General features: G+C 41.8%; 2 protein-coding genes across 7 annotated transcripts; one reads left to right on the plus strand and one right to left on the minus strand.

Annotated features, from left to right (window-relative positions):
* Positions 1-1,339: 1,339 nt before the first annotated feature.
* Positions 1,340-17,844, minus strand: TLCD3B (TLC domain containing 3B). Of its 2 annotated transcripts, XM_058182187.1 has the most exons (7): positions 17,833-17,844; positions 10,419-10,533; positions 9,082-9,200; positions 6,591-6,674; positions 4,044-4,269; positions 3,777-3,872; positions 1,340-2,728 (listed from the first exon to the last, which is right to left on the minus strand). In XM_058182187.1, exons 2-7 carry the CDS (start codon positions 10,464-10,466, stop codon positions 2,417-2,419), a joined length of 885 nt encoding a protein of 294 aa, XP_058038170.1. In that variant the 5' UTR covers positions 10,467-10,533; positions 17,833-17,844; the 3' UTR covers positions 1,340-2,416. The 2 variants fall into 2 exon arrangements, with proteins under 2 accessions (XP_058038170.1, XP_058038171.1); XM_058182188.1 differs by lacking the exons at positions 9,082-9,200; positions 10,419-10,533; positions 17,833-17,844 and adding an exon at positions 7,862-7,986.
* A 1,430-nt stretch (positions 17,845-19,274) lies between these two features.
* LOC131198553 (uncharacterized) lies at positions 19,275-25,663 on the plus strand. 5 transcript variants are annotated; one of them, XM_058183328.1, is made up of 5 exons: positions 19,275-19,523; positions 20,305-20,357; positions 21,069-21,206; positions 22,060-22,206; positions 25,287-25,663. In XM_058183328.1, exons 2-5 carry the CDS (start codon positions 20,352-20,354, stop codon positions 25,407-25,409), a joined length of 414 nt encoding a protein of 137 aa, XP_058039311.1. In that variant the 5' UTR covers positions 19,275-19,523; positions 20,305-20,351; the 3' UTR covers positions 25,410-25,663. The 5 variants fall into 5 exon arrangements, with proteins under 5 accessions (XP_058039311.1, XP_058039310.1, XP_058039314.1 ...); XM_058183327.1 differs by having other exon boundaries at positions 19,276-19,528; XM_058183331.1 differs by lacking the exon at positions 19,275-19,523 and adding an exon at positions 19,569-19,634.
* Positions 25,664-26,084: the final 421 nt, after the last annotated feature.

A 26,084-nucleotide genomic window follows, 5' to 3' on the forward strand; every position in this document is an offset into this window, starting at 1 on the left:
AAGATCTTCGCTGTCTATAAGTTTATTGGAGAAAAGCCTGAATTTATTGCTCCAAGTGAGACGTCAGTTTGTAGACCTCTAGGGCAGGGTTTCTCAACCTTGACAACTTGAAGATGGGGGGGACTTCAATTCCCAGCATTCCCCAGTCAGCGTGGCTGGCTGGGGAATTCTGGGAGTTGAAGTCACCCATCTTCAAGTTGCTAAGGTTGAGAAACACTGTTCCAGAGATTGCCAGAATCCCCTCTGGGAAGAAACCAGGCAACACATGAAAATTATAGCACGGAACTAAAAGAAGCATAAATTGCCCACCTGTGTGTTGTCCCCTCCTTTATTTTACAGCCTTCATTCTTCCCTCCCCCCACCCTCCATGTTGGGGCTTCTAAACCCGTTTATTAGAAAAAGAAGTCCAAGGGAGGATCACTTGCTTGACGTAACACATAGATTATGCCTCCAAATCCCTGCCCTGGTTGTTAGATCCTAAGCCAGTAAACAACCCTCCCAGCTTGTTTCTGAACAGTGGGCTTTTCTGCTAGTGGCCCACAAGAAGCCCATTTTCTTTGTCTCTTCCAGGCGCCTTCCCTCAGCTGCTGCGCTACATCCTGGTGGGTTCCATTCTCCTCATCCTGCTGTTCTTTGTTTTTCAGATTGTCCAAGCGTAAGTGTTGCACCAGCCCACATCTGCTGGGCCTTGGCTGGAACCCTTCCCCCGGGGGTGTCCAGAGCAATGTTTTGTGCCCACACATTTCCTCCAGGATCTGATTTCCCATCCTTCCCCATCTCAGGCTTTTCCGTAAACAACATGATTAGAGAAGACGACTAGAGTTCCTGAGTGGCTTGTCCTCTGCTCCTTTCCACGGTCCTTCCTGTTAAGTAAAAGGCCTTTGAGTTTGTATGCATTTGCAAGATATTCATTGATGAAGAAATAAGGCAAGAAAGTGGGAGAATTGTGAACTCAAGTCCCACCTGAGTCATGAAAGCCGGCTCGGTGACTTTGGGCCGGTCACTCACTCTCAGCTGAACCCACCACACGCTATTGTTGTGGGGAAAACAGGAGGAGGAAGGTGGGCTGATTATGTTCGCCACCTTGTGTTATTTGTAAAAATAATAAAGGTGGGATAGAAATAAGTAGATAAATAAAAGAAGGTTAAAGAGGAAGAGTTGTAAAGATAGCTATGTGGTCCTCAAAGGTTTTAGGGAGAGAGTGATCCGAATACAGGGCTCGGCAATACACATGGGGCTGGGGGTTTGGAATTAATAAACGACACACACAGCCCCTCCACTGACAGTAGATAAAGGCTCCTTTAATACTTGGCAGACCTTGGGTTATAAATACATTCCCCCCTGCTCTTTATTTACAGCTAGATTCCTGCCCTATGAAGTGAGGAGGGGGTCTAAGAGTGAGCAGTGAAGGAATTCTGTGCTGAAACAGAGAAGGTGTCAAGAGGAGAGGGATGTTTCCCCTGCTTGGTTATTGCTATGGGGAGGGGGGCATGTGTTCTTTAAGCAGCACCCCTCTGATCATCTTGCTACAGAGGATAAACGTGTGTGCGCATGTGTGTCAGATCACACCCGCACCCACATATGAATGAATTAAATATCCTGGGTAGATGACATTCCAGTAATACTGAAGACCATGTTATTTTACTAGCATCCAAAAAAAAAAATGATAAAGAGTGTTTCCTTATTGGTTATTCTACAAATATAACTAATTCTGCTGATAGATTCCCCTATTGCTGCCTGGGGCGAGGGCAATCCAAACCCAGTATTATTTCTCCATCGTGTTTACATGTGATAGAGATTCTGCAAGTCTAGAGAAAATAGGATTGGGGAGAATTTGACTTAATCTTCCTATAACCCTTGCTTTCAGGAAATAGTATCGTCCCCATGCAAGCCACATGGGTCTCTCCTTGGCTAGCAATGCTCAAAAACTCTTAGGTCATCTAATCATAGTCTAGCAAGCAATAACCATTATGCGTTTGTTGGCTTGGCAGAGCCCTGATACATTAGAAACCTGGTTTTGCTCTACAGGCCCACATCCACTTGATTCTTGATGTGGTGCCCCACAGGTGTCAATATCTCCCCAACATAGATAACCTCAATATTCCCTTTGGTTTAGGACTACACTCTGGTTCAAACCCTACCCAACTCATAGACATTTCAAAACATCAACAGCATTGCAAATTTAGAGGGGTTCCTTTGACAAAGGATTTCCACATTAGCAAACCAAGGAATACTTTGGTTTCATGCCCTCTAAAGACTTCCTTTGAGACACCACCACCCCCTTCCCAGACCCTCCCGTTTTCCCTTTTGGCTTAGGAGCCAGCTTCCCCACTCCCTCCCATCACCCCAATAAATAAGTCATAGGGGAAAAAGGCGGCTTGTCCGTTTGCAGCTGAGGGAGGGGGCAAGAGAGCCATTAGTCCAGTGCCTGGGTATCCATCCTGTGCCCATTTCGCAATACTTGTTCCTTGGTGGTACCCCGGGCACGGAAGACACGGAATGCTCCACGGCAGATGAGACCAAACCAGTATATCTGGGGAGCCATGAGGATGGCCGATCCCAAGTTGTACTCAGCGGGGATGGAAAAGGGTACACGGTAGAAGGGCAAGCCAACGTACTGCCCATATACCCAGTACATATAAGGAAAGAGCAGGATTCGGCAGAAGAAGAATGTGACTAGCATGGCCATGCCATTCACCTTGTGGAGAAGGGTGTGCTGCTGCTTGTACTGTGGAGAGAGAGAAAAAAGAGAGTTGAAAGGCAAATTCAGGCCAGGTTGGCAAACTCTTCTGCCTTCCCATTATGTCTTTAGTTATGTACGGTTTCCCATCCTACCCTACCAAATGGGTATTTAATCAATTAAAACACCATCTAAAACGTCCACAAACCAAACAACCAATATATAAAACCTATACAGGGAGTCCTTGACTTATGACCACAATTGGGACCAGGATTTCTGTTGCTAATAGAGGGGGTTGTTAAGTGAGTCATACCTCATTTTGCAACCTTTTTTTGCCATGATTGTTAAGAAAAATCACTGCGGTTGTTAAAATGAGTGACACAGTCATTAAGAGAATCTGGTTTCCCCCACTGACTTCACTTAACTGGAAGCCAGCTGGGAAGATTGCGAATGGCGATCACATAACTCCAGGACACTGCAACTATCATAAATACATGCCCGTTGCCAAGAGCCCGAATTCTGATCATGTGACTGTGGGAATGCTGCAATGATGGTAAGTCATTTCTTCAGAGTGGTTATAACTGTGAACAATCGCTAAGTCAATGCAGGTAGTCCTTGACTTAAAACAGTTCACATTTAGTAAATCGTTCAAAGTTACAACATCACTGAAAAAGTGATTTAAAGCCGTTTTTCACACTTCGGACTGTTGCCGCACCATCGTGGTCACGTGAATTACATTCGGATGCTTGACAACTGATTCACATTTATGACAATTGCAGTATCCCAGGATCCCCTTCTGCGACCTTCTGACAAGCAGAGTCAAGGGGGAAGCCAGATTCACTTAACAACAGTGTTACTAATTTAGCAACTGCAGTGATTCACTTAACAACTGTGCCGAGAAAGGTGGTAAAATGGGGCAAAGCTCACTTAACAAGTTTGTCAATTAGCCACACAAAATTTGGGCTCAATTCTGGTAAGTTGAGGACTACCTCCAGTTATTAGTCGAGGGCTACCTACCTGTAATGTACACCAAGCTAAAAACCAATCCAAACCTTTCTCCTCCCCTAAGAGAAGCTCAGTAGTAGGCGATACTCACCAGGATGAGAACCTTCCCAAGGCAGACAAAAGGGGTACTGAGTTCAGCCATCAACATACAACCCAGAAAGAAGTCACCTTTGCCTTGACGCCACAGCTGAAGGGGGGAAAGGGATAAGCATGACAGACCTGGGCTGGTGGGCCAGCAACTTCTAAAACACAGCATCCTCATTTGCAGCTTCTGCTGCATGGATCAATAGCCCTTCCCGTCCTCATCTGTGCACACAGCTCATGTGTGTCCCATCTCCCCACCCCCAGTCCCACTCACCACAGACACAGGGAAGCAAACCAACACCATGAAAAGATGGTGAATCACCATCAGTAATTCCTTGTGCAAGTAGGCACGGATGGCAGTGTGCAGCGTCTGGGTCTCAATGCATCTTGTCTCGTGCCCTTTGACCTGGTACCTGTGCCAATGGCACAGGAACATAGCGTAGATATCGTAGATGAAGTAAGGGACTGCAAACTGGGTGTAGTTAGAAGTCAGCCAGTGTCTGCAGGAGGTGAAAAAGTGTAAAGGAATATAAGCAGCTAATAGACTCAGTAATCCCTGCATATAACTTGAACCACGAGCAAAGGGGATGGAAGAGCAGGACACTCTCCACCCCTCTGGAACAGACTCAAGGCCACAATCAATGAGGAATTGATGGCATGCTGATGTGCTTCACTCCCAAGGACAATGGTAACATAGATTCTGCCTTGCTCACTTTGTCCTCTCTCTCTCTCTCTTTCTCTTTCTCTTTCTCTCACTCCCTGATCCTGATCACAACCTTCCCCTCCTGGAGCAAATGTGGTTTATCACCAGTTTTAACTTGCTTATACCTTATTTCTAAGGTACTCCAGACACTGCTGCCCCTAGGACAGGTATACTATTAGCAATTCCTCCTTACTTATCGGATCCTACCATATTACTCCCTCAGGTCTTTATGAACAGGATGCTTTGGCTTGCTAGCATCTGGCTGGGACCCATGCTTTCAACTTTGCTTAGAAACCCACCAACTCTATAAAAAGGCACTGAGATTCATGTAAATTCACAACACTGGACTTAGTCTCATTCTACTTAAAATACAAGGTTTTAAAAAAAGGATTTTCTGGTCTGGACTCATTTTTGAAAATGCTAAAGAGCAGCTGAAATAGAGATAAATAAAACAGGGTTTCTTTACAACTTCTTAACCACCGTATCCCTTGCTCAGCTCCGTCATGATGCTCTCTCTCCCCCTCTCCCAAACATTTCTGCTGATGATACTCTCTGCTCCATGCAAGGTGATTAGGCCAAATGCCAAAGCAGCAGTGCAATGCAGGGTATTAAGCTCAAGCGTCCTTCTGGGGTCCAGACCTAAGAAAAAGTAGCGCATTTGGCTCTGAAGCACATTTAGGAGGACTGGGCAGCCGTATGCTTTGAGGGTTGGTACAGCAGAATTCAATTTCCATGCTGAAAGACCTACATAGAAACTGTTCTTTCTTGATTTTTAGGCACGAGGGTCAATGAAGAGGATACTTCAAAGTTGCCAGGGAAACCTCACATTATTTCCCAGAAGGAGATTTGCTGTGATAACTTTGTGAAAAATAAAAATGCTGAGGCAGTTTTCACATCCTTATGAGAAGTCTTATCTCATAGCTCCCTCCTTCTGTGTCTATCCAATCGGAGCTCATGGCAGAGGACTCAACAACCCAACTTCCCTTTGTTTTAACCTCCTCCTCTCCTAAGGGTCCTGGAGTTCCTCGTCACTGGCTACCCAATAAAACTTAATTACACATACACAGAATGCAAATCAGCAATGGAAGCAGCTGTTCCTTTGGTCTAATTCCCTCTGCTGCTCCCACATGCCTATCTAACATCACCCAGGGAGGGAATTAATCCCAACTAAATTCATTAATGAGAAACTAAACTATCCTTGGGAGAAAAAAAAGCAAGAAAGGATATGATAAAAATAGATACGACGACACCTCCTGCCATATCTTACAGCCACCCCAAACCCTTCATCTCTACCCTGCCCTGTCCTCAGAATTCCCCAGTGTGGACTTGTGTGCGTTTCCAATCCTTCTTGTCCTGCAGAACTGCCCTACTGCCAAATTGGATTCTGCAGAAACTGAGGTCTGGCAGCCCTCCCAGAAGCCAGAGAGACTGACAAATCTGATCCTGGAGCTTATTTCCAGCACATATTGTGGAAATCAACTCTCCCATATATTGTATGGGGATTTAGGAATACAGTACAGGACCGGAATGGGAAGACTTGTTGTAGTTTGAGTGGGGCTGTCCATGGTGCTGAAAGGGTACCCATTCAGAGGCCCATGGGTTTTTTTCCCCCAGCACCATGGACAGCACTTTATTGTTCAACAAGGCTTGGAATCTGCCCTCCTGCTACTTTTGTCTTACTTACCCTAACACCTCTACTAAGTTTTGTGGTGGATGCAATCTTTATATGCATCTTGTCTCCACTACTCCCATAACCCTGAAACGCCTCTTTTTGGAAGAGCATCCTGAACCTGCTCTCTCTGGGTCCACAACCCAGTGCTTCACCCTACACTGCTATCGACCATAGCATTCCTGTTGGTGGCCCCAAATTCCGCCCTGCTCCAAAGCTTCTTGATCCAGCCTACTCATTGCGGTACATCTGCTTGGAACATGTCACTGTCATCCTGTTCTAAATTTGGTGCCACTCCTGGCGCAGGTATCAAGTTTCTCAGTAGTGTGACCTTGCCAAGATGCTAGCTGAGCTGCACTTAGAAAATAAGGTAGAGATGGGGTTGGGGTGGGAATGAGATTACTGCACCACAGTGCTGCCCTGGCATTATACCATAAATGCTGACTTACTGGTCATCGATAATGTGCTTGCAGGATGTAGAGATGATGTAGCCAACTGTGGAAGCCATAATGGCCTGCACTGAGGAGACAAGTCTGTGATAGGAGAATGGGAAATTGTAAGAAGTTAAGTAACTGTGGTTTCTCCTTCCTCTTCTCTTGGATTCTAGAACCCTATTTCCATTTTAGGTCTGAAGGTATGAGGCCAAAACAATAGTTCTCAATCCCAATCTGCTATTCTGGGAGCCGGCCTGGACTATTACATTGCTCCAGAACTCTGCCAGCCTTGACCAACAGCTTTAATTCCAACCCACGCATCTTTCACCAAACCATAACAACTGCCATTGGCTGGATATATTTGGAGATAAGTAGCAATGGCTAAATGATTCAGCTGCCCGTTGACCCTGCTACATTCTCAAGTAATTCCAGAAGTCAGCCAATAGAGAGGCTTTCATGCTTAAAAGAAAACATCCTGAGTGATGAGGGCAATTGTGTGTCCCCCGCCCCATCTTAGTTTACATTCCTGGGGTTTTTACTACACACCACTTTTTTAAAGCATCTCTTACTATACCCCAATAAAGCATCTAGCCTCCTGAAAGACTCCTATTTTCAAAAGAATTTCCATTTTGGAGTGCAGAACTGTGGGTACTTTAACACACAGCATAAAAAACTTACAGTGACTCCAATAACTCATTTGGTGATACCTCGATCCCAGGCTCAACATATCCTGCTAAGACTTGACTTTCTTGAGTTATCCCTACTGTTGGGTTATCAAGAGGCGGCAGTGACACCCTTTCAGTTCTCATTGTGTTGGTTGCTTTTCCTACAATGATCCCACTCCCCTCCCACTGTGGGATCCTAGGAACATCAACTAGCTCACGACCTCAATATAATGCTTCTTCCAGAAAATCCTGGACACTTTTCTATTTATAGAGATCCTGTACAGGTCCAAGAGAGTTTGAAACTCAATGCACCCTACTCTATTCCCAGTCAGTCCAAGAACTGGCTTCCAGCTTTAACCTCTCCTTTTGCAGCTACCAAGAAAGCTTGCTAGGGATGAGGATACCACTCCCCCTCCAAAAAAAACCCCTCTCCCTTCCCATTCCATCTCCCCAGGATCCAAAGTCCCCCTCTTTTCCTTAAAACCACCCACATCAAACTAACAAATCCACAAAAATCCAGGTGCCCAGCAGCTCATCCTTGAGGCCTCTGCCTGTTCTCCTTCCTGCCCACCCTCTGGACTGCTAGATCCTGCTGGCATCCCCTCCTGCATCCCTGGTTACCTGGCTGAGACGATGACCGCGTCAGCCTCCTCCCATCGCAGGCCCGGTAGCCACTTGAGGCCGTTCTTGGACAACAGGAAGAGGCCAGGAAAGACAATGGTCCCTGCTACCAAGGCGTGAAACATCTCGCTCAGGCTGCAGGGTTGGGGTGATGGGGGGGAGGAGGAGGAGGAAGGAGGGCAGAGCGGAGGATGGGGAGGGTCAGTGGGGCTGGGATCCCTCCGGGTGTCCACGAGGAAGGCTCATGGTCCCCCAGGGGGCGAGGGGGGATGGAGAGGGAAGGGGGGATGGCGGTGGGAGGGTTGGTCCCTAGCAGAGCTGCTGTGACAGACACAGAGAGAGACACAGTCGGGGGAAGGAGGGAGGGAGGGAGGGGGAGCAGCTGTCAGCACAGTGCGGGAGCAACTTAAAGAGACAGTGGACTGCGCTGTGCAGATGGACCCGCAGAAAGAAGAGCAGGGTAGCACAGCTCAGCGTTGAATAATCGCAGCTAAAGAAGCTCAGGGCCCAGTTTGCAAGGCATGGTGGGAGACGGAAGATGAGATCTATGTATGGGTGGAGAAGTATTGTGGAGGACCTGCCAGTTGGGAGACAAAGCTGGGTAGGATGGATCTGATTCAGGATTGGAAGGCTGAGCTGGAGGTTTGGGACATCTTAGAGGGATGAGGTTGAAGACCCAGATATCGGCGTCCTTAACATCCCATGGCAGAATCCGCTAAGTTAATCCATTGCTCCTTTCCATCTGGAAGCCGGTCGAGCATTGCTCCCCCTTTTCCAAGGCAGCTAATCAGGCATCATCATTTAACCCCCGGAACACCAAAGCCTAACTTCCTTGAGCTCTGCCTCTTCCCTTCTCTGGCAGGATCGCTGGAAATTTGGCTAAGCCTATAATCTCAGCTCAATTTGTGGAGGGGGGGGAAGAGACTATGGGGCAGCTAACCCATTCCCCCTCCTAACGCATTAAGGGATAATCTTCCACCTGCTAAGTGACCCTGATACAACCTTTGATAGGTAAAAGAGCAATTGGCTGCCAGGAAGAAATAACTAAATCAGCAGTGACACCTTATGGCTGACTGTGAGCATTGTAGCATGCTAGTTTTGTAAAACAGGGATGGGTAGAAGTGGCCGGGTTGGGTGGGTGGATGTTCCTGGAAAAGCTGTTGAGGGATTCCCTAATCTTTGAGCCTGTGGTTCTTCTAGGTTTGCAGGGAGCCTCCCACCTGGCAGTTATATAGACGGCAAAGCAGAACTCCATTTTGCAGATGTGCACCAGGCTCCAACGCAGGATATAGTAGAAACTGGGATAAGCAACCAAACCCAGAAGGAAGAAGTAGGAGAACTGCCAGAGCAAAGGACAGGATTCAACAGTTAAGGTAACCAATTTCTGTCTAAGCAACACTAGTCTTATTGCTTTCCCTCTTAAACCCACAAAGAAACTTCAAGCATCGGTTCCATATGGTGGATTTCATTGGTTTCTTAATAACACTCTCTCAACATCCCACTTTTTCAGGACAGTGGAACTGTTCCATTGGCTACTCAAACTTTTTTTTAGGCATAAATGCACAGAGACCCAATTTATACGAGCTATTTAACTAGTTCCACCTTGACTTGACTTCTACCATAGGAAGCCATAGACCTCTGATAGGTTTTTAAAAAACCTCAGATAAATTAGTATCAGTTTGCTCTGTTTATGGATTAGTTTAGAGATTTTACTGGTTACAGGCTAACCATACACTGTCCTTTCCACATTTCAGCAAGGGAGATGGCCTTTTTAGTCCTTAAATAGCCAGTTCATTATAAACAAAGTGAGGTTGTGATGCCATTGACTAAGCATATTAATATGTGTTTAATCAAAATGTTGGTTGATTAAATATATAATTGGGACTGTTTTGCTGGATCAGGTCAGAGGCCTATCAAGAATTGTGGAATCTGTATGCCACCGAAGAAGGCATAAACAATTATGCCTAAACATTATAATAAAAATATGAAGGGATTTGTATACAGTTATCTGGGAGACATGCCTAACAGGCAAGTATCTGAAGGATTATCCCAAAAATTACACAGAAAATGGTTCTTTCGATTGCTCCAAATTTAGGACTCAAACAAGGATTAATTGAACAGGGATTTGATGAAATATTAAGATCTCCCTGTTGATCACCTGAGAAAATGGTGGACTCTCCACAGGCATTAAGCAGAGATAACCAACCACTGTATCTGGAAGATGAACTTTCCCTCCTTTTTCCTTCTACCATTGATTAAAACTCTTTAACTGCTTCAGTTAAGAGATCAGTTGGATTCACATATTGTATTACTGATCCATAATGTCATTTGTTTGATTTGTGTTGGGCATTGTGGTTTCTAAAGACACGATCAACAGCTCAGTGTGTTAGTGAATCCATCCAATTGTCGCTTATTTAATAAACTCATTAGGCAAGCCATGGCTAATATACAAACATGCATTTATGTAAACCATCAGCCAGCCTCTCTCCGCCTTTACTAATTCTGAAACCAATTTAGAAGGAATGTATACATACTGGATCTTAGCCGATTGACTCACCAGGTCCTCTGCCATCCTAGTGAACCCAGAAAAGGTGAGAAATGACATCCATATTATTCCATATGTCCTCCTCTATGGAGGGTACTTCATGTTGTCAAGATCCTTCCCTGAGGGGCTAATTAAGACACCATTGAAATATCATAAGATAGAAGTGTTTTACTTTTATAGTAATGCAACAATCAAGTTGGAACATTTGGTTAATTAATTCAGTGGAAGAAATGACTTGTGACAGTAAAATAATGTATTGCCTAACAATTATCAGAATAACACAAACTAATTAAATGGCATTTCAAATCCCTACACTGTGATGAGGATTACTTGGGCAAATCTTTGCTCAGACTACTTGATAGGGTTGTTGTGGTTCTAAATTGGGGACAGGCATGGCACCTCCCCACTCCCAAGGATCTTGAAGGAAGAATATGATAAACTGTGATAAAATAAGTATTTGTGTGGGGAATGAGGAATAAGGAATCAGCATTTTTGATCGTAACAAAATACAAAGTTTAGTGAAAACTGCTAATCTCTAAATCTCATTAATTTGAACAGGTTATTTCCAGTGCTATCTGACTAAGTACATTTCACATGCAGAAACTTGCTCTAGATGTGTCGATAGAGAACTGCAACCAAAATCAATTGTTTTGAAAATAATGGTATGGGATTGATTTACTTTGGGCAAGACCAGAGATGCAGAAATTATGGATGTAATGCCTAAATATAGTTCAAGCCATGTTCACTATATTTCCTGAATAAATTCCCTATTATCTGATCCATATTAGGTGTATTTTTTTAATCTTTAATTCAGACCTTGCACTTGATTTGGGATGCTTTATGTTTGCAGCAAGAAATTCCTTCCCTAATATTGACCTAAGTGAAATGAAGTTGGTTGCTTCAGACTGAAAAAATAACAAGTGGATAAGAATTATAAAGAAAGTGGGCATATCAATTTACCCTCCAGAATGTATACAGTGACCTGGTTAATGCAGCCATAATGTGGTTTACTTTGCTTCGCCTTAAGGTGTTGTATGTGAACAATTGTGGCCCCTTGTTGAACATTAAATAGACACCCACTGTGGTTCAACCAACTAACCATGATTTGCAAATGGTTTGCAAATTATTGTATGAACCAACTGGCATTAAAAGTAGAGTTGCAACTCTGAATTGCAAAGGATTAGTCTTATTTAGCACAACATGCAATCAATTTAGTGCCCTGAGGGATTTAGATGAGTTTTGAATATAGTCCAGGCAGGGCAAAAAGAGTCAATTTTCCAAGACCCAGATATGCCCATGGAATTTGTGCAAAATACTTTTCTTGATTACACCTTTAAGATATGAATCCTATAATTTATTGAAATATAAACATTAAGCATGTATTTATCCATTTCTGTCTGCATTTCAACTCAAACAGATGTAAGAGTTACAGAAAGCAAAAAGAAACACAGAGAAATCTCACACACACACACACACACACACACACACACACACGTCAGCTGGATAATGAATTACTTATACATATTGACATATTTCACATACTTAGTAAGTTTATCAACATTTCACTGTTAAAGATTACATTTCTTTAAGAGATCTAATAATTCACCAGTGAAGCAATGATTTATGTTTTTAATTCTCTTGTGTGTTAATGGATTTTAGGGGCAGAAGAGTTTGTTGCTAATAATAATACGCGCATGTCCCTTTGTGTTAGTTTATGCTTCCTGGCAACTGCCTGGACACGTCCCTGTAGTTTTCTTTGCACAGTTTTTGGAAGTGGTTTGCCATTGCCTGTTTCCTAGAGCTAAGAGTGACTGTCCCAAAGTCACCCAGCTGGTTTCATATTTATGGCAAGACAAGACTAGAACGCTCAGTCTAGCCTGTTGCCTTAACTGACTTTCTGCTAATAATGAATTCTTAATTATTTTGATAAAGTATGAGATAGAATTAGCTGAAAATGCAAACAATCCGCAAGCTCTGGTAATAAACATCTAGGAACCCCATGAAAAAAATGGGACTAAAATAAAGAAAACCAGATTAATGACAGCAGGTACCATAACCAGCCTTAGACTTGACAATTAAGACACTGAGGTAGTAGATGAGCCTTTTAGGCTATCAGCAAGGAACAAGAAGTTATAAAATACAGTACATTGCATCCCAGCCCCATGAAGGTCTTGGAAAAGGTATTCAAATGCTGTGATGTCTATAGCTACACAAACCAGAATCATAGAATCAATGGTGTGTCCTATGACACCCTACGAAAGTGAAAATTGGATTTTGAAGAACCAGGTTAGGAAGAGTATTGATGCTTTTGAATTTTGGTGTTGAAATCTCCTGAGAATACCACAGACAGCCAAGAAAATAAACCAATGGATCACTGTACAAATCAACCCAGTGGTCTCAAGGCACACTGGCTCAAATTATTCTGGCCATATTATGTGAAGATCTAGATCTCTAATGCCGGGAAATTAGAGAAGGAAAGAGAAGAGGATGGCCATGGATATGACATTGGAAGGCCTGAAGACAAAGTTAGAGACAGATCATCGTGAAGATAATCTATGTGGTCACTAAGAAACAACAATGACTTGATAGCACATAATCACAGAAGCAACTGTTCAAATGTTTTATCCTTAATGGAAAATTAAACATTAAGAATAGCATAAAAATTATATAAAGTAATATGCTGCAACCCGGTGCTCTCCAATATATTGGATTACAGCTCCCAGACTGAAAGTTGTTACATTGGTGGACCCTGTTAGCATTTGAATATTTGTGGGAAAAGGGATAGGGGATATGCCATTATTTCTAAGTGTTGTCCCAACATATCTTTAATAGTTGGGATGTACCTGTTGTAGCATATCTTCTACTATATCATAGAGCCTAGACTTCAACTTGATGACTGCTCTAGGACAATACCTGGGCTGCAAATCTCTTAATTACTACTAGATAGCAGCAAAGAGTTGTGGTCTCTTTGCTACCCTCTTGTGGCCACCCAAAGTAATGTAGCACTGATTGGCAAAACTAGGTTGTCAAATGCATTATTTATACTGCTTTTTCATTTCCATTAAGATGGCAATGGGAATGGTGGGAAGATTTATTTGATACAAATATGGAGAATAGCAATTTAGGAAGTCTGATGTTGCCTCCAATCGAGGCAAGAGATATAGTGCACTGCTCAATGAAAGAGCCAGTTTCCTGGCCGCCTCCTCTGAACTGAGAAACTAAGCACAAGGTCAGGGCTGTTTGGTATTTGCTATGCTGAGTGGTTGAAAGCATTCCAGAAGAAGGCAATAGCATCCATTCCTATTTCCTCCCAAGCAAACTACAGGGGCTTCATGAAATCACCAGGAGACTTGGAAGAAAATTTACCCTTTTGTATTAAGAGTCTGGGTGCAATCCAGCATCTGCCTCCATGGCAATAAGACTCATTTAACAGCAGTAACAATAACGCTTAGACTTATATACTGCCCCATTGTGCTCATCAGCATATTGCCCACAACAATCTGGGTTCTCATTTTACCAACCTCAGAAGAATGGAAGCCTGAGTGAACCTTGAGCCAGTCAGGATCGAACTCCTGGCTGTGGGTAGACTTTGTCTGCAGTACTGCATTCTGGCCACTGCACCACCACAGGCCTATATCTATTTGAAACTTATTTAGGAATACTTATGGATAAAATAATATCTGAAGTTTTTACACTGACACCAACTTGGCCAGCCTTATACATCTTTAAATAAACTATTAAATGCAATATAAATGGTTAATGCTTGACTTCTGGGGAAGCAGTGGCTGACTGAAGACAGCTCCATTCCCACAGAACCAAAGATCTCATCAAAAAGAGGAACCGCTGAACGGAAGAACTCCTTGAAACTCCAGTTCAAGGAAAGGTCTAGGACCATCCAAAGGCTTGCTCCATGCAGGGTCTACCCCCAAAGAGACTGCAAAATGACAATTCTCCAGTGGGTTTGATGTAGTATATAATAAACTTCTCCTAAAACTAATATCCCACGGTATTTCAGGATCCCTCCACATTTGGATAACAGCTTTTTTGTCAAACAGACAACAACTGGTCAAAATTGGCAATGCTCTATCAAATCCTGTTCCTATCAATAATGGCATTCTCCAAGGCAGCGTTCTTGGACCAACACTCTTCATATTATACATTAATGATCTCTGTGACAATATTACAAGTAATTGTATTCTTTTTGCTGACGATGTCAAACTATTTAACACCACCAACAATACAGCTACCCTTCAAAAAGACCTTGACTTTGTATCTGAATGGTCTAAAACTTGGCAACTCCAAATCTCAACCAGCAAATGCTGTCTTACATATTGGAAAAAAGAATCTAAACACTAAGTACAAGCTTGATGGACATTACCTTGCAGATGACCCCCACCCAGTTAAAGAGCTTGGAGTTTTCATGTCAAATGATCTAAGTGCCAAAGCCCATTGCAACTACATCGCAAAAAAAGCTTTAAGAGTTGTAAACCTAATCTTGCATAGCTTCTTCTCCAGAAACACTACACTACTAACCAGAGCATATAAAACATTTGTTAGACCAATTCTTGAATACAGCTCGACTGTCTGGAACCCATACCACATTTCTGACATCAGTACAATTGAACGTGTCCAGAAATATTTTACAAAAAGAGTTCTCCAGTCCTCTGAATACAACAAAATACTTTATGCCACCAGACTTGAAATCCTGGGCTTAGAAAATTTAGAACTACGCCGCCTTCGACATGATCTGAGTTTAACTCATAAAATCACCTATTACAATGTCCTTCCTGTCGAAGACTACTTCAGCTTCAGTTGCAACAATACACGAGCACACAATAGATTTAAGCTTAATGTGAACCGCTCCAATCTTGATTGCAGAAAACATGACTTCAGTAACAGAGTTGTTAATGCTTGGAATAAACTACCTGACTCTTCCCAAAATCCCCAAAGCTTCAACCAAAAACTGTCTACTATAGACCTCACCCTATTTCTAAGAGGTCTGTAAGGGGCGTGCGTAAGAGCACAAGTGTGCCTATCATTTCTGTCCTATTGTTTCCTTTCGTTATATCCAATTAATATAGTTATTACATACTCATACTTATATATATGCTTATATATTGTATAGTTATTACATGCTTATGCTTATATATACTGTGTGACATAAATAAATAAATAAATAAAAATAAAACTCTTAAGAGGCAAGGGGGGAATCATCTTGCCCAGATTGGGCAACTAATATTCCAAGGGGGCACACGAGAAACTGAGACTTTGGTGAAAGGCTGAACCAATGTAATTTGATTTGGTGTCCTCAAACTCTATCAGCTCAACTCCTCAGGCTGCTCCAGATGAGGGGTGAAGGCTGCACAGGCGCAGATGAGAACTTTCTCCCCTCACCCTCCTGCAATCACAAGCCAATTCAAGCAGTGCACCATGACTGTGTGGAGCCAGACCCTACTTGGCTTCTTCTGCTCCTCTCCCCCAATTTACATTTGATTTCTAATTTCCAATTGACTTCATGTGGGCCAAAGAGGGAAAGCCAAAGGGCTGGATGTGGCCTGGTGGCCATAAACTGCCCAGGTCTGGTCTTATCTAAGTCCAGGTTCAGCGCCTTCAAATAGACCCTAGGTTGACCTACTTCCTCTCTTATCTACTTTAGGAAGTTTTTCGTTATTGATTATCAAGATGTTAAGAATCTTCTGAATGGCAAATATCATCATGCCAGCAAAGTTTACTTCTACCCCTAATGAAATAAGTTTTATATAAGTTTAAGGATTAGAAATAAAAACATTTTTTTTTGAAAACAACAAAAGCGGGATTAGAGTGTTGATTTCTGAAAGTTAAAGAGCTAGACTGACTTGAAAGACTATTTCCTGTGGAGTGTTTTAAAATATTATTTAAAAATGCATGAAGATTTTGAAATTAACTGTAAGAAATCCTCCCATGGGAAAAAAATTGCTAATTGGAAAATAAACATATGACGTGGGAATTTAGAAGGTTGACAGAGGGAAGCAGAGAGAATTAAGCATTACAATAAAGGAGAGGAGAATGTTAAATACAATGGAGCAATACTATTTGTAGAAGAAACTAAAGTTGTTTGGGAACAATATACTCAGAAATTGGTTACAAGATTGTCTGATACAATAAAAATAAACTTATCAGAGGATATAGAAGGAGGACAGATTTTACAGGACAAAACAGAGACTGGGGCTGATTCAAAATGGAAAAAGATGCTGTGGGTTTGAAAATGGGTTTATACCAAACAACAAGAGTGATATTGAAAGGAATGCTATAATGGGTTTATATTTGAAACCAGCTAATGTTTTAATAATTAAAGAGGACATACAAATAACAAATCAGAAGAATGATTTCTGAAAGCCTTATTTGGCTTTATAAACAGGATGTGTTGAACTACTGAAGCTGTTCCTGAAAGGACAGAGAAAGCGATAAAAAATCAATATCATTTGATAGGATTAAAGATTATGCTTTTAAAAAAATAAATGGAAGATAAGTGAACTTATTTGACCAGGGTTAAAATATATGCGTTGTGGTTTCTGTTTGCTATTAATGACCAAGACTGAATGATAAGGCTTTAAACATCTGTATATAAATGGGGAGGGATTTCTTCTGCTTTTCTTGTTAGGGGAAATGATAACTTGAAATGCAAAATGGATTCATTTGACTAAAGTTAAAGTATGTTATTATTTCTGGTAGTTCTTCATAGCTTTTTGCCAATTGAGTTTTTATAATTTGATCATTGATAAGGAATACGATAAGAGATCATTTTAAAAATTTAACGAAAAGGGAAAGTATCGATTTGTTATACTGTTCCTACTTATCTGGAGGGGGGGGGGAAAAGTCATTTTTAATACATCTTTTCATTCTTCCCCATCTCTTTGCACTTCTCTTTTTCTTTACCTTTTAGTTTTTTCTTCGTTTGAATTAATTTTTTATCTTCATATCTGTAATCTTTAACAAAATTATTTTAATAAATGGTTAATACACTAGTCTACTATGTTAACGTAGAAAACACCAGAAGTTGAACCTTCTTCGACAATAGAGAAATGCACTTGTTTGTTAAAGTCGGAATCATGCTTCAAGGAATGCAACCTTCCAGAAAAGTGATTCAACGCAACGAGCTAAACACTCTCCTTCAGTGACGTCATAGCCAGATGTGCAGGGGCTTAATGGCTTTTAAAGATCGGGACAGCATCTCTCCTCCCTCCCGACTGAATCAATTTGCATCGTGAGCCCCGCCTCCTCCCTGTTTTCGCCAGCTAGGGGGCTCATTAACGAGTGACGATTGGCACATTTGAATTCCTGCGGAGCAGCCTCAGGGGCTCTTAAACATGCTGGCCAATGAAAACCCCGCTCCTCTCTACCTTCCCGCCCACCTGCCACAAGCCTCTCTCTCGGGTCCCCGAAATACCCTGTGTCCGCCACGGTGAAAGTTTGCCGTTTCCATAGCAACGACAAAGGTGGTGCAACGAGAGGCGTGAAGGCAAGTTTTGCGCATGCGCAACATGGTAGCCGGTCTTCAAGGTAGAGACACGAAAAGGAAGAGTTAAACGATCCAATGGATCTAAGAGAAGTGGAGTCGCAATGCCATTTATTTCCCCTGACCTTCTTTTTAGCTTCACGTTCTCGGCACAGAGGATGATTGAACAGGCCTGGAACCTGGAAGATAAACACTTTCTCTTTCTATAGGAGAAATTAATAATAATGGATTAAACATGTATGGCTCCACCACTCAGGGCGGCGCACTACCATCAAACGTCAATAAAATCAATAAAGCAAATATCATTTAAGAATATATTTAATGTTGATAGGTAATAAAACGGAAGTATTTAATAATACTATTCAAAATGTACTGAAAAATTGTTGATTTGTACCAATTTTAAGATTTTCCATCCATATATGAGTTACCAAGTCGACAATGCAACCGTACAGAAAACTCTTGCATAGAGGACACAAGTTCTTCCTATGCAGAGCATTGTAGCCCGTGGTTTCTACCTATAGTGATTAGCACTTCGGAGCTTTTGGTAGCAAATGCAAATCTTTGCAGCCTTCAAAATGCAGTAACCAGGAAACCATTTTCACTTTAAAATAGCTTTCACATATATGTAAAAGCATTGAAAACGGTTTCCATGCTAGGATTATTATTTTTGCTAGATACAATCTTGCTGTAGGCAGTAAAAATCGATTATTTATTGTTATATGCTGCCCAACTCACTCTGCACAGCAATCCAATATTGATAACAGACTGGTTAACTATGAGACTCAAAATGCAAAAGTGAAAAAAGGTGTAGCTTGCCCAATTTCATATATCAACCTACAGAATGGGAAGAGTGGAAAATATGAGAATGAAATCTGAAAGTAGCTCTTTGTATCTCTCTCTACTCCTTAAAAGAATGAATCTTTAGTCCACCAGCGCTGAGCGCTTGCGCAGTACCGTAGAAACGGAGAGCAAATGCGCAGGCGTAGCACGCGGAGAAACAGCCGCCAGAGGTCGCTACGAACTCCCAATTGGAATACGTCTTTTGTATCCTTCCCACACCACCCCATCATTCTGGGATTATGATTGGTTGCCATAATGCTCGAAAGGCCCGCCCGAGAGCAGTCTTGTTGCTGGGTGGGTTTGTAAAAGAAACGAGCCGATGCACTTTGTATAGATTAAACAGAAAAGAAACAACGATCCTTTGTTCTGAATGATTAGAAATATAAGACATGAGTGTATAATTTATGTTGCTGATGGAATAGGAAAAGGTTTGGATTCCCCTATAAACATTGAAATATTGCCCCCCTCCCTTATGATAATTGAAAAACCCTCCTCTTCCTGCCGCTCCCCGATGACGTCACTTCAGAGGCAGTTGCCAGAACGTAGAGTTTACGCTTTCAAATGGCGGATGACCCAGAACTGATACGGGAAGCATTTCTCGATGACATCACATGTTTATCTGAACTCTTCTGCGAGCCAACACGGCTTCAGGAATTTTGGTCGCGATGGGAACCCGTAGGAGCCTGCACAACGTTGGAGTGGAACTAGTTTCCTTGGCGACGGAGGAACGCGGTTTTGATTTAGATCCCGTTTAACTCGGTCCTTTTCTCCGGAACAACCATGTGAGGTTAGGCCGAAAGAAGGAGCGACCCGGAGAAATTCGGGAAGCATTGAAGTATTCCTGGCGGGAGGAAAATCCGACAACTGTGAAAACGGGCCTTGCGGGGTTGTTGGTTGGTTCGCGAGGCGCATAGTGTCATCTCGATGCTTATCAATATTAACTAAGCAACTTGCTGGAAGATGAGTAACATCCATAGGGTGAATGCTGATGGGAAACGATTTTAACCCGTTTTGCGGCTGAGAAAGAAAGGCCCGGTTAAGGATGCTTTGGTACTTCCTAGCCCCATGTTTTTCAAATTTGACAATTTTAAGATGTATGTGGACTTCAACTCCAAGAATTCCCGAGCCAGCAATTGCTGCCTGGGGAATTCTGGGACTTGAAGTCTGCATAGCTTAAAAGTGGCTAAGTTGAAAGACACCATTCTAGGGTGCGAATTTTTTATTTAATTTTCACCATCGGGGAAGCAATTTGGGCTAGGAAATTGTTCCTAGTAAAGACAGCTTTTGAATTCGGAACCTGCAATCATAATGGATCTGAAAAATTATATTTTCATTACAAATTCATTAGCTAATCAAAAATCTGAGGTGCATATAAAAGCTACAAGATCATTGGTATCTGGTTTTGAATAGGGCTTGCTTTTCTTTAAATTTATGCTACTTGAAAAGAATGTATATGCAAACAGAAACTTTGATTAGTTGTTTCTTAAATCCTGACTGGTTTTTTTATCAATCCCATTATGTTTATGTGGTGCAATTTATTGACAATATTCTCTTTCTCTTAAGGCTGTTTGACATCTATGGAGCCTCCAGACTCATTTCTCAACTGAGGAATGGCAGTAAGTGCAGCACCTATTTTAGATCTGTTCAATAATTCTCCTTTTCTGGCTCTCCATAGGAATGGAACTGCACTTCATAAATATACTTACAGATCAGTTATCTTAGAAGCCCAGAGTTCAAACCCAAGTATTTTGAACATTGAGTGTTGTGAAATAATCTCAGATTTAAGCATTTGATAACTATATCATATATTTAACATATAACACAAAATGCACTAAGCGTGTCATAATATGTGCTATTTGGTTGTATTTGGAGCATTAAGCTGAAAGATTATCTGACTTTCAAACTTTTGATTACTGGAGGAGCTATACATTTGGTATATAAAGACTTCCAATCAGAGCTGTTTGATTTGTTAATGTTTAGTTTACCAAACAAGCCAGTTGGATCTAATGGTTAGGGCATCAGGCTTAAAAGCAGAAGACTACAAATCCCACCTTTGTCATTAAAGCCAGGGGAGTGCCTTTGGACTAGTTCCTCTCTCAGCTCAATCCACTTACTGAGTTGCTGTTAAGAAAATAGGAGGAGGAAGGTATGCTGGATATATTCCACCACCTTGACTTATTTATAAAAATAATAAAGGCAAGGTATAAATTAAATAAATCAAAATCAGATATTGGACTTAGCTGGTCTTGCATGCAACTCCATTTATGCCTCCTTTACTCCTCACCCCTCCTACTGTCAACCTACCTTTGATTTTTTCCATCTTACAGACTCCACCGCTGAATCCTCCACCAGATCTCCCCTTTGCTGCCACCTTGTTCCTGCCCCTCCCTGCCATTGTTTTCTTGGTTGTTGGTGCCTACCTGCTGCTCCTCATTCTGGTCCTGGTCCTCAGACAATGCCTACTGGTAACTGGGAGAAGCGATAGAGACAGTCAGCGGTTGGGGATTTAGAGATCAAAGGATAAGATTTCAACTATTTTCCATCTTAATACTGCTCTTATTTCAGCAGTTTTCCATTAGAAAATCTGCAAAAAATAATGCATTTAGGCACTAATCTTATGAAATCCTGATGGATTCTCATTCGCATAGATTGCAGCAGTTATTCCATATACTTTAGTCAGATCTATTTTCCACTGTTGCCTTACTTAGTCTTATATTAGTTTTTCTCCAAAGATTGCCAACATGCATTGTTGTTGCTTAGATACTTATGGATTGCATATAGTCCTCGACTTACAACTATTTGATTAATGACATTTTGAAGTTACAAGGGCACTGAAAAAAGTGACCATTTATGACCATTTTTCACACTTTGCAACCGTTGCAGCGTCCCCATGGCCATGTGATCAAAATTCAGATGCTTGGCAAACTGATTCTTATTTATAACGGTCGCAATGTTCTGGGTTCACATGATCACCTTTTGTGAACTTCTGACAAGCAAAGTCAATGGGAAAGCCTGATTCACTTAACGCTGTTACTAACTCAGCAACTGTAGTGATTCACTTAACAACTGCTGCAAGAAAGGTCACAAAATGGGACAAAACTCAGTTTTCTCACTTAGCAACAGAAATTTTGGGCTCAATTGTGGTCGTAAGTTGAGGGCTACTGTAATTTACAATATTAGAAAAATAAATCCAAGAAAAAAATTATATAGGAGCGAGAAACCAGTGAGAAACCATAGAGATGGAATTATTATTTTTTTCTAAGTAGTTCTTTTGCAATTAAGTTATGTCTTGTCTTGTTTTTTAATACTGTTGCTCAGGCCAGAGGTTTTTGTGCCAATTGCTGTTCCTGTGAGAAGCGGCCTTGGCCGTCTATGTGTGAATGCTGTATGGCTTGTGCCGAATCCTGTGATTGTGCCCTTCCCACTCCAGCCCATTGCCTAGATCACTGCTGTTCTTGTGCTAATGTGAGTTTTCTCAGTGCCCTTTTTTTCTAGAGTAAGAGTTAGCTGGTTTAGATAATCAGTTGTTAGGGCTGTGTTGAATGTCTACAGGAAAACCTCCAGCCTTTAGCAAATGTTAGGGTTGTCTGTAAAATGGAAAATGTATTTTTGTTCCAATCTGAAACAAACACATTGTGTCTTTTTAAGTTTTGCAAAATTATTCCAGACAACTGTGGGTCAATAGAATCGAAAGCTTGGAAATTATGTTTTTTCTGCATTTGGGCCAAGACGATATCCAAAGGGCAAGGCTGGTGTTGGATTTAGATTGGGGAGCAGTTTTATTTGGCTATACAGATAGTCCTCATTGAACGACCATTCAGTTAGTGACCATTCAAATTTACAACAGTGCTGCACAAGGGGCACTTGCAATAGGTCCAACTATTGCAGTGTCTTGTAGTCTTGTGATTATGATTCAGGCACTTGGCCACTGATTCGTAATTACAACATTGTAGCATCCTGCTGTAACTTGTCAGTTGTGACCTTCACTGCTGGGTTCCACTGGGAAAAATCAATGAGGAAACTGGTAGGCGGTTGCAAATAGCAATAGCACTTAGATTTATATACTGCTTCGCAGTGCTTTACAGCCCTCTAAGAAGGACGCGGTGGCTCAGGGGCTAGGACTTTGAACTTGTCGATCGAAAGTTCAACTTGGCAGCTCGGCAGTTCAAATCCCTAGTGCTGCCGTGTAACGGGGTGAGCTCCCGTTACTTGTCCCAGCTTCTGCCAACCTAGCAGTTTCGAAAGCACATAAAAATGCAAGTAGAAAAAATAGGGACCACCTTTGGTGGGAAGGTAACAGTGTTCCATGTGCCTTTGGCGTTGAGTCATGCCGGCCACATGACCACGGAGACGTCTTCGGACAGCGCTGGCTCTTCGGCTTTGAAACAGAGATGAGCACCACCCCCTAGAGTCGGGAACAACTTTATGTCACACGTATGTGCGAGGGGAACCTTTACCTTTACCTTTAAGCAGTTTACAGAGTCAACATATTTTCCCCAACAATCTGGGTCCTCATTTTACTGACCTCAGAAAGATGGAAAGCTGTATCAACCTTGAGCGGGTGAGAACTGAACGGCTGGAATCGGCAGAATTAGCCTGCAATATTGCATTGATGCTGTAACTGCACAAGATTCACCTAATGATAGCAAATGAGAGAATTCCGCAACTGCCGATTTAGAGTTGCCCACAACTGCCTGTAGCCATTGCTACATACTATACTGCAAAGGGGTTGATGAGTAAGTGGAGATTGCAGAGGGCTGCCGATGCGCCAGTGCAAACACTTCCCAAATTCCAACTGCATGTTGTACTGAGCTGCACATCCTGTGTGTTGTTTGGTTGATCCGACTTCCACTTCTGTGCTTTGCTATTTGGGGACCCCCTAACCAGAACATTCAAATTTACTGACATATAAAAGGAACGCCTATGCAACCATCCCCAAACAACATCCGCATAAATTCCATCTCACATGCAGTGCTGGAGAAATCTGCTCAAGCCTTAAATTTCATGGCCATATGACATTCCGTTTTATGACTATCACTTACCAATGGGGTTGCTTCTCAAGGACTATATGTATTCTTGAGTGGTTTTCATTTTATGATGGAACCAGATTATCCAAGAACATACCAGTCATATTATAAATATGTCCCTAGATTTCTGACTACTATAGGAAAGACAGCAGCCTCTTAGAACAAAGATTCTAGCCATGGAGAAAACATAATTTCTGGAAGTCTAGGTTTGTAGGAAAAGGAATATCAGTGAATATCAGTGAATAAAATGTACTCAATTGAATATCACTTTTTGTTAGCTTTTACAAGTAGGATTGCTTTTTTAAAAAAATCAGAAATAGCCCTTCTCAATAAAACAGACAAGAGACAATGTCTATTTTAAGGATGAGATGTCATTTCAACGCCAAGAAAAATTAATTAAATTTTGAGCTGAAAAAGATAAATGACTGAGAAATAAAGCAATACATAGTGAAGTGATAATCACTTAAGAATGAATGGAATACATGTAATTCTTGATTTACAACCTGCCCATTACAGTAATACATTATGACAGTTATAAAGTAGACATCCGATTTTACACCTTATTGTGGCGGTTGTTAGGCAAACTCCATGATTGTAAAGCAAACACATTGTTTGCTATGGACCATTTTTGCTGAACACCAGAAGTAAATATTGGGTTTCAGCAAAAATGTCATAACACATGTTCGGGTGACTGTGGGGTGCTGCAAACAATCATAAATACGACCTGACGGCTGGTCATATAATGGCGGAGGGGATTGACCATTGGAACTTCAGAACCAGGTTGTAAGTAGCCCTGGGGAGGTCTGTCGTAAATTTGAATACCGTATATACTCGAATATAAGCCGATCCGAGTATAAGCCGAGGTCCCCAATTTTACCCCAAAAAACTGGGGTAAACTGGGGACTCGAGTATAAGCCGAGGGTGGGAAATGAGGCAGCTACCGGTCGGGGAAACCCTCCCTCCCTCAGCCGAGAAGGCTGGCGGCTCCCCCGCCCCGCCCTCTCACTGCACCGGCAGGGCTTCCCCGCGCTAATGCAAAAGCCCGCCAAGTTTGCGCCATCCGGTATAATGTGAAAAAAAGAAGAAAAAAAAAACGAGTATAAGCCGTATATACTCGAGTATAAGCCGAGGGGACGTTTTTCAGCACAAAAAACGTGCTGAAAAACTCGGCTTATACTCGAGTATATACGGTAATTGCTGAGCAACCAGTCATAAGTCAAGAACTACTTATACAATACTAATTTAATTGACTATTCCTGAGAAGAAAAATAGTGCAATTTGTCTCAGTCTTCAGTGAGATAGAAACTCTGAAAGAAAATGAATCTGCATTCAAAGTGACTTCCAGCTGATGTCCTTGGATGCTGCCTAGTATCTCAACCTTAAACACAGATCACAATTCTAGCAACTTTATGCTAATCACTCTGCAATCACTCTATGCCTTCAGTTTGAAGAGATTAATAGTTTTTGAAGGAGAACATTCTGTGGATTAACAACATATGATTGTTCACTTCCCAACAGGGCTTGGAACCAAGAAGTTGCTCCTTTCCACGCCTGTGTCCACTTTGTGACTGTGCCTGTACATACCAGCCCCCAGACTGCCAGAATATCAACTGTATTTGTTTTGAAATCAAATTGCGTTAAGGGATCTTAGCTTTCTAAATAAAAGAGATTTGTATCTGGATGCATGAAAAAATGTAGGAGACTGCAAGTGATGGTTAATACAGTAAACTATTGCTCACATTGGAAGAATTAACTTTTGTGTTGCCAAGAGACTTAAAACTTTGCACTTCTTTTTAGTGTTTTTTTTCAAAATACTACCTATTGATTTTTATGATGCTTGTTTGATATCATGTTTTATATGAACTGCTGCATTTTATAATAAATTGAATTGTCTATCCCGTGTCTAATCTTTGTATATGCATTAAAACTGTGGCCTAACCTTTTGGGCCCCAGGGACCTGTTCTGTGGAGAAAGGATTTTTCTCTGGACCAGAGGGGGTGTGGTTTTGTATGCTGCCTGCATTCTATGGATGGGGCTTTGCTTGTTTGTGTAGCCCATTTGTGTGTTCTGGCATGCCGCAGTCTAGTGCTGGTCCCCTGAATCGGGGATTGGGGACCCTTGCATTAAAAGACAAGTAAAGCAGTATAGATGTAGATAAACAATAGATATGTATAAATGCAAACTTTGGTGAAGAGTTTGGATGTCAATTTTATTGAAGTGCTTGGATATTCATATGCACTTTTGTAGTTAAATATGTTTATAGGACTAAAAAAAGATATTTGATTACACAATTTCATTCAACTATTGTTCAGCCAA

This window comes from Ahaetulla prasina, chromosome 4 (genome assembly GCF_028640845.1).
Source record: "Ahaetulla prasina isolate Xishuangbanna chromosome 4, ASM2864084v1, whole genome shotgun sequence".
NCBI lineage: Eukaryota > Metazoa > Chordata > Lepidosauria > Squamata > Colubridae > Ahaetulla > Ahaetulla prasina.

Bases quoted from the DNA above. Each gene is read 5' to 3' on its own strand.
- LOC131198553 (XM_058183328.1), top strand. The intron at 21,207-22,059 runs GTAACTGGGAGA...ACTGTTGCTCAG, and splicing joins TCCTCAGACAATGCCTACTG to GCCAGAGGTTTTTGTGCCAA. The intron at 22,207-25,286 runs GTGAGTTTTCTC...ACTTCCCAACAG, and splicing joins ACTGCTGTTCTTGTGCTAAT to GGCTTGGAACCAAGAAGTTG.
- TLCD3B (XM_058182187.1), bottom strand. From the start codon at position 10,466: ATGTCATTTCTCACCTTTTCTGGGTTCACTAGGATGGCAGAGGACCTG. The intron at 9,201-10,418 runs GTGAGTCAATCG...TTGCTCTGGCAG, and splicing joins CTAGGATGGCAGAGGACCTG to TTCTCCTACTTCTTCCTTCT. The intron at 6,675-9,081 runs GTGGGAGGCTCC...CTCCTATCACAG, and splicing joins GCCGTCTATATAACTGCCAG to ACTTGTCTCCTCAGTGCAGG.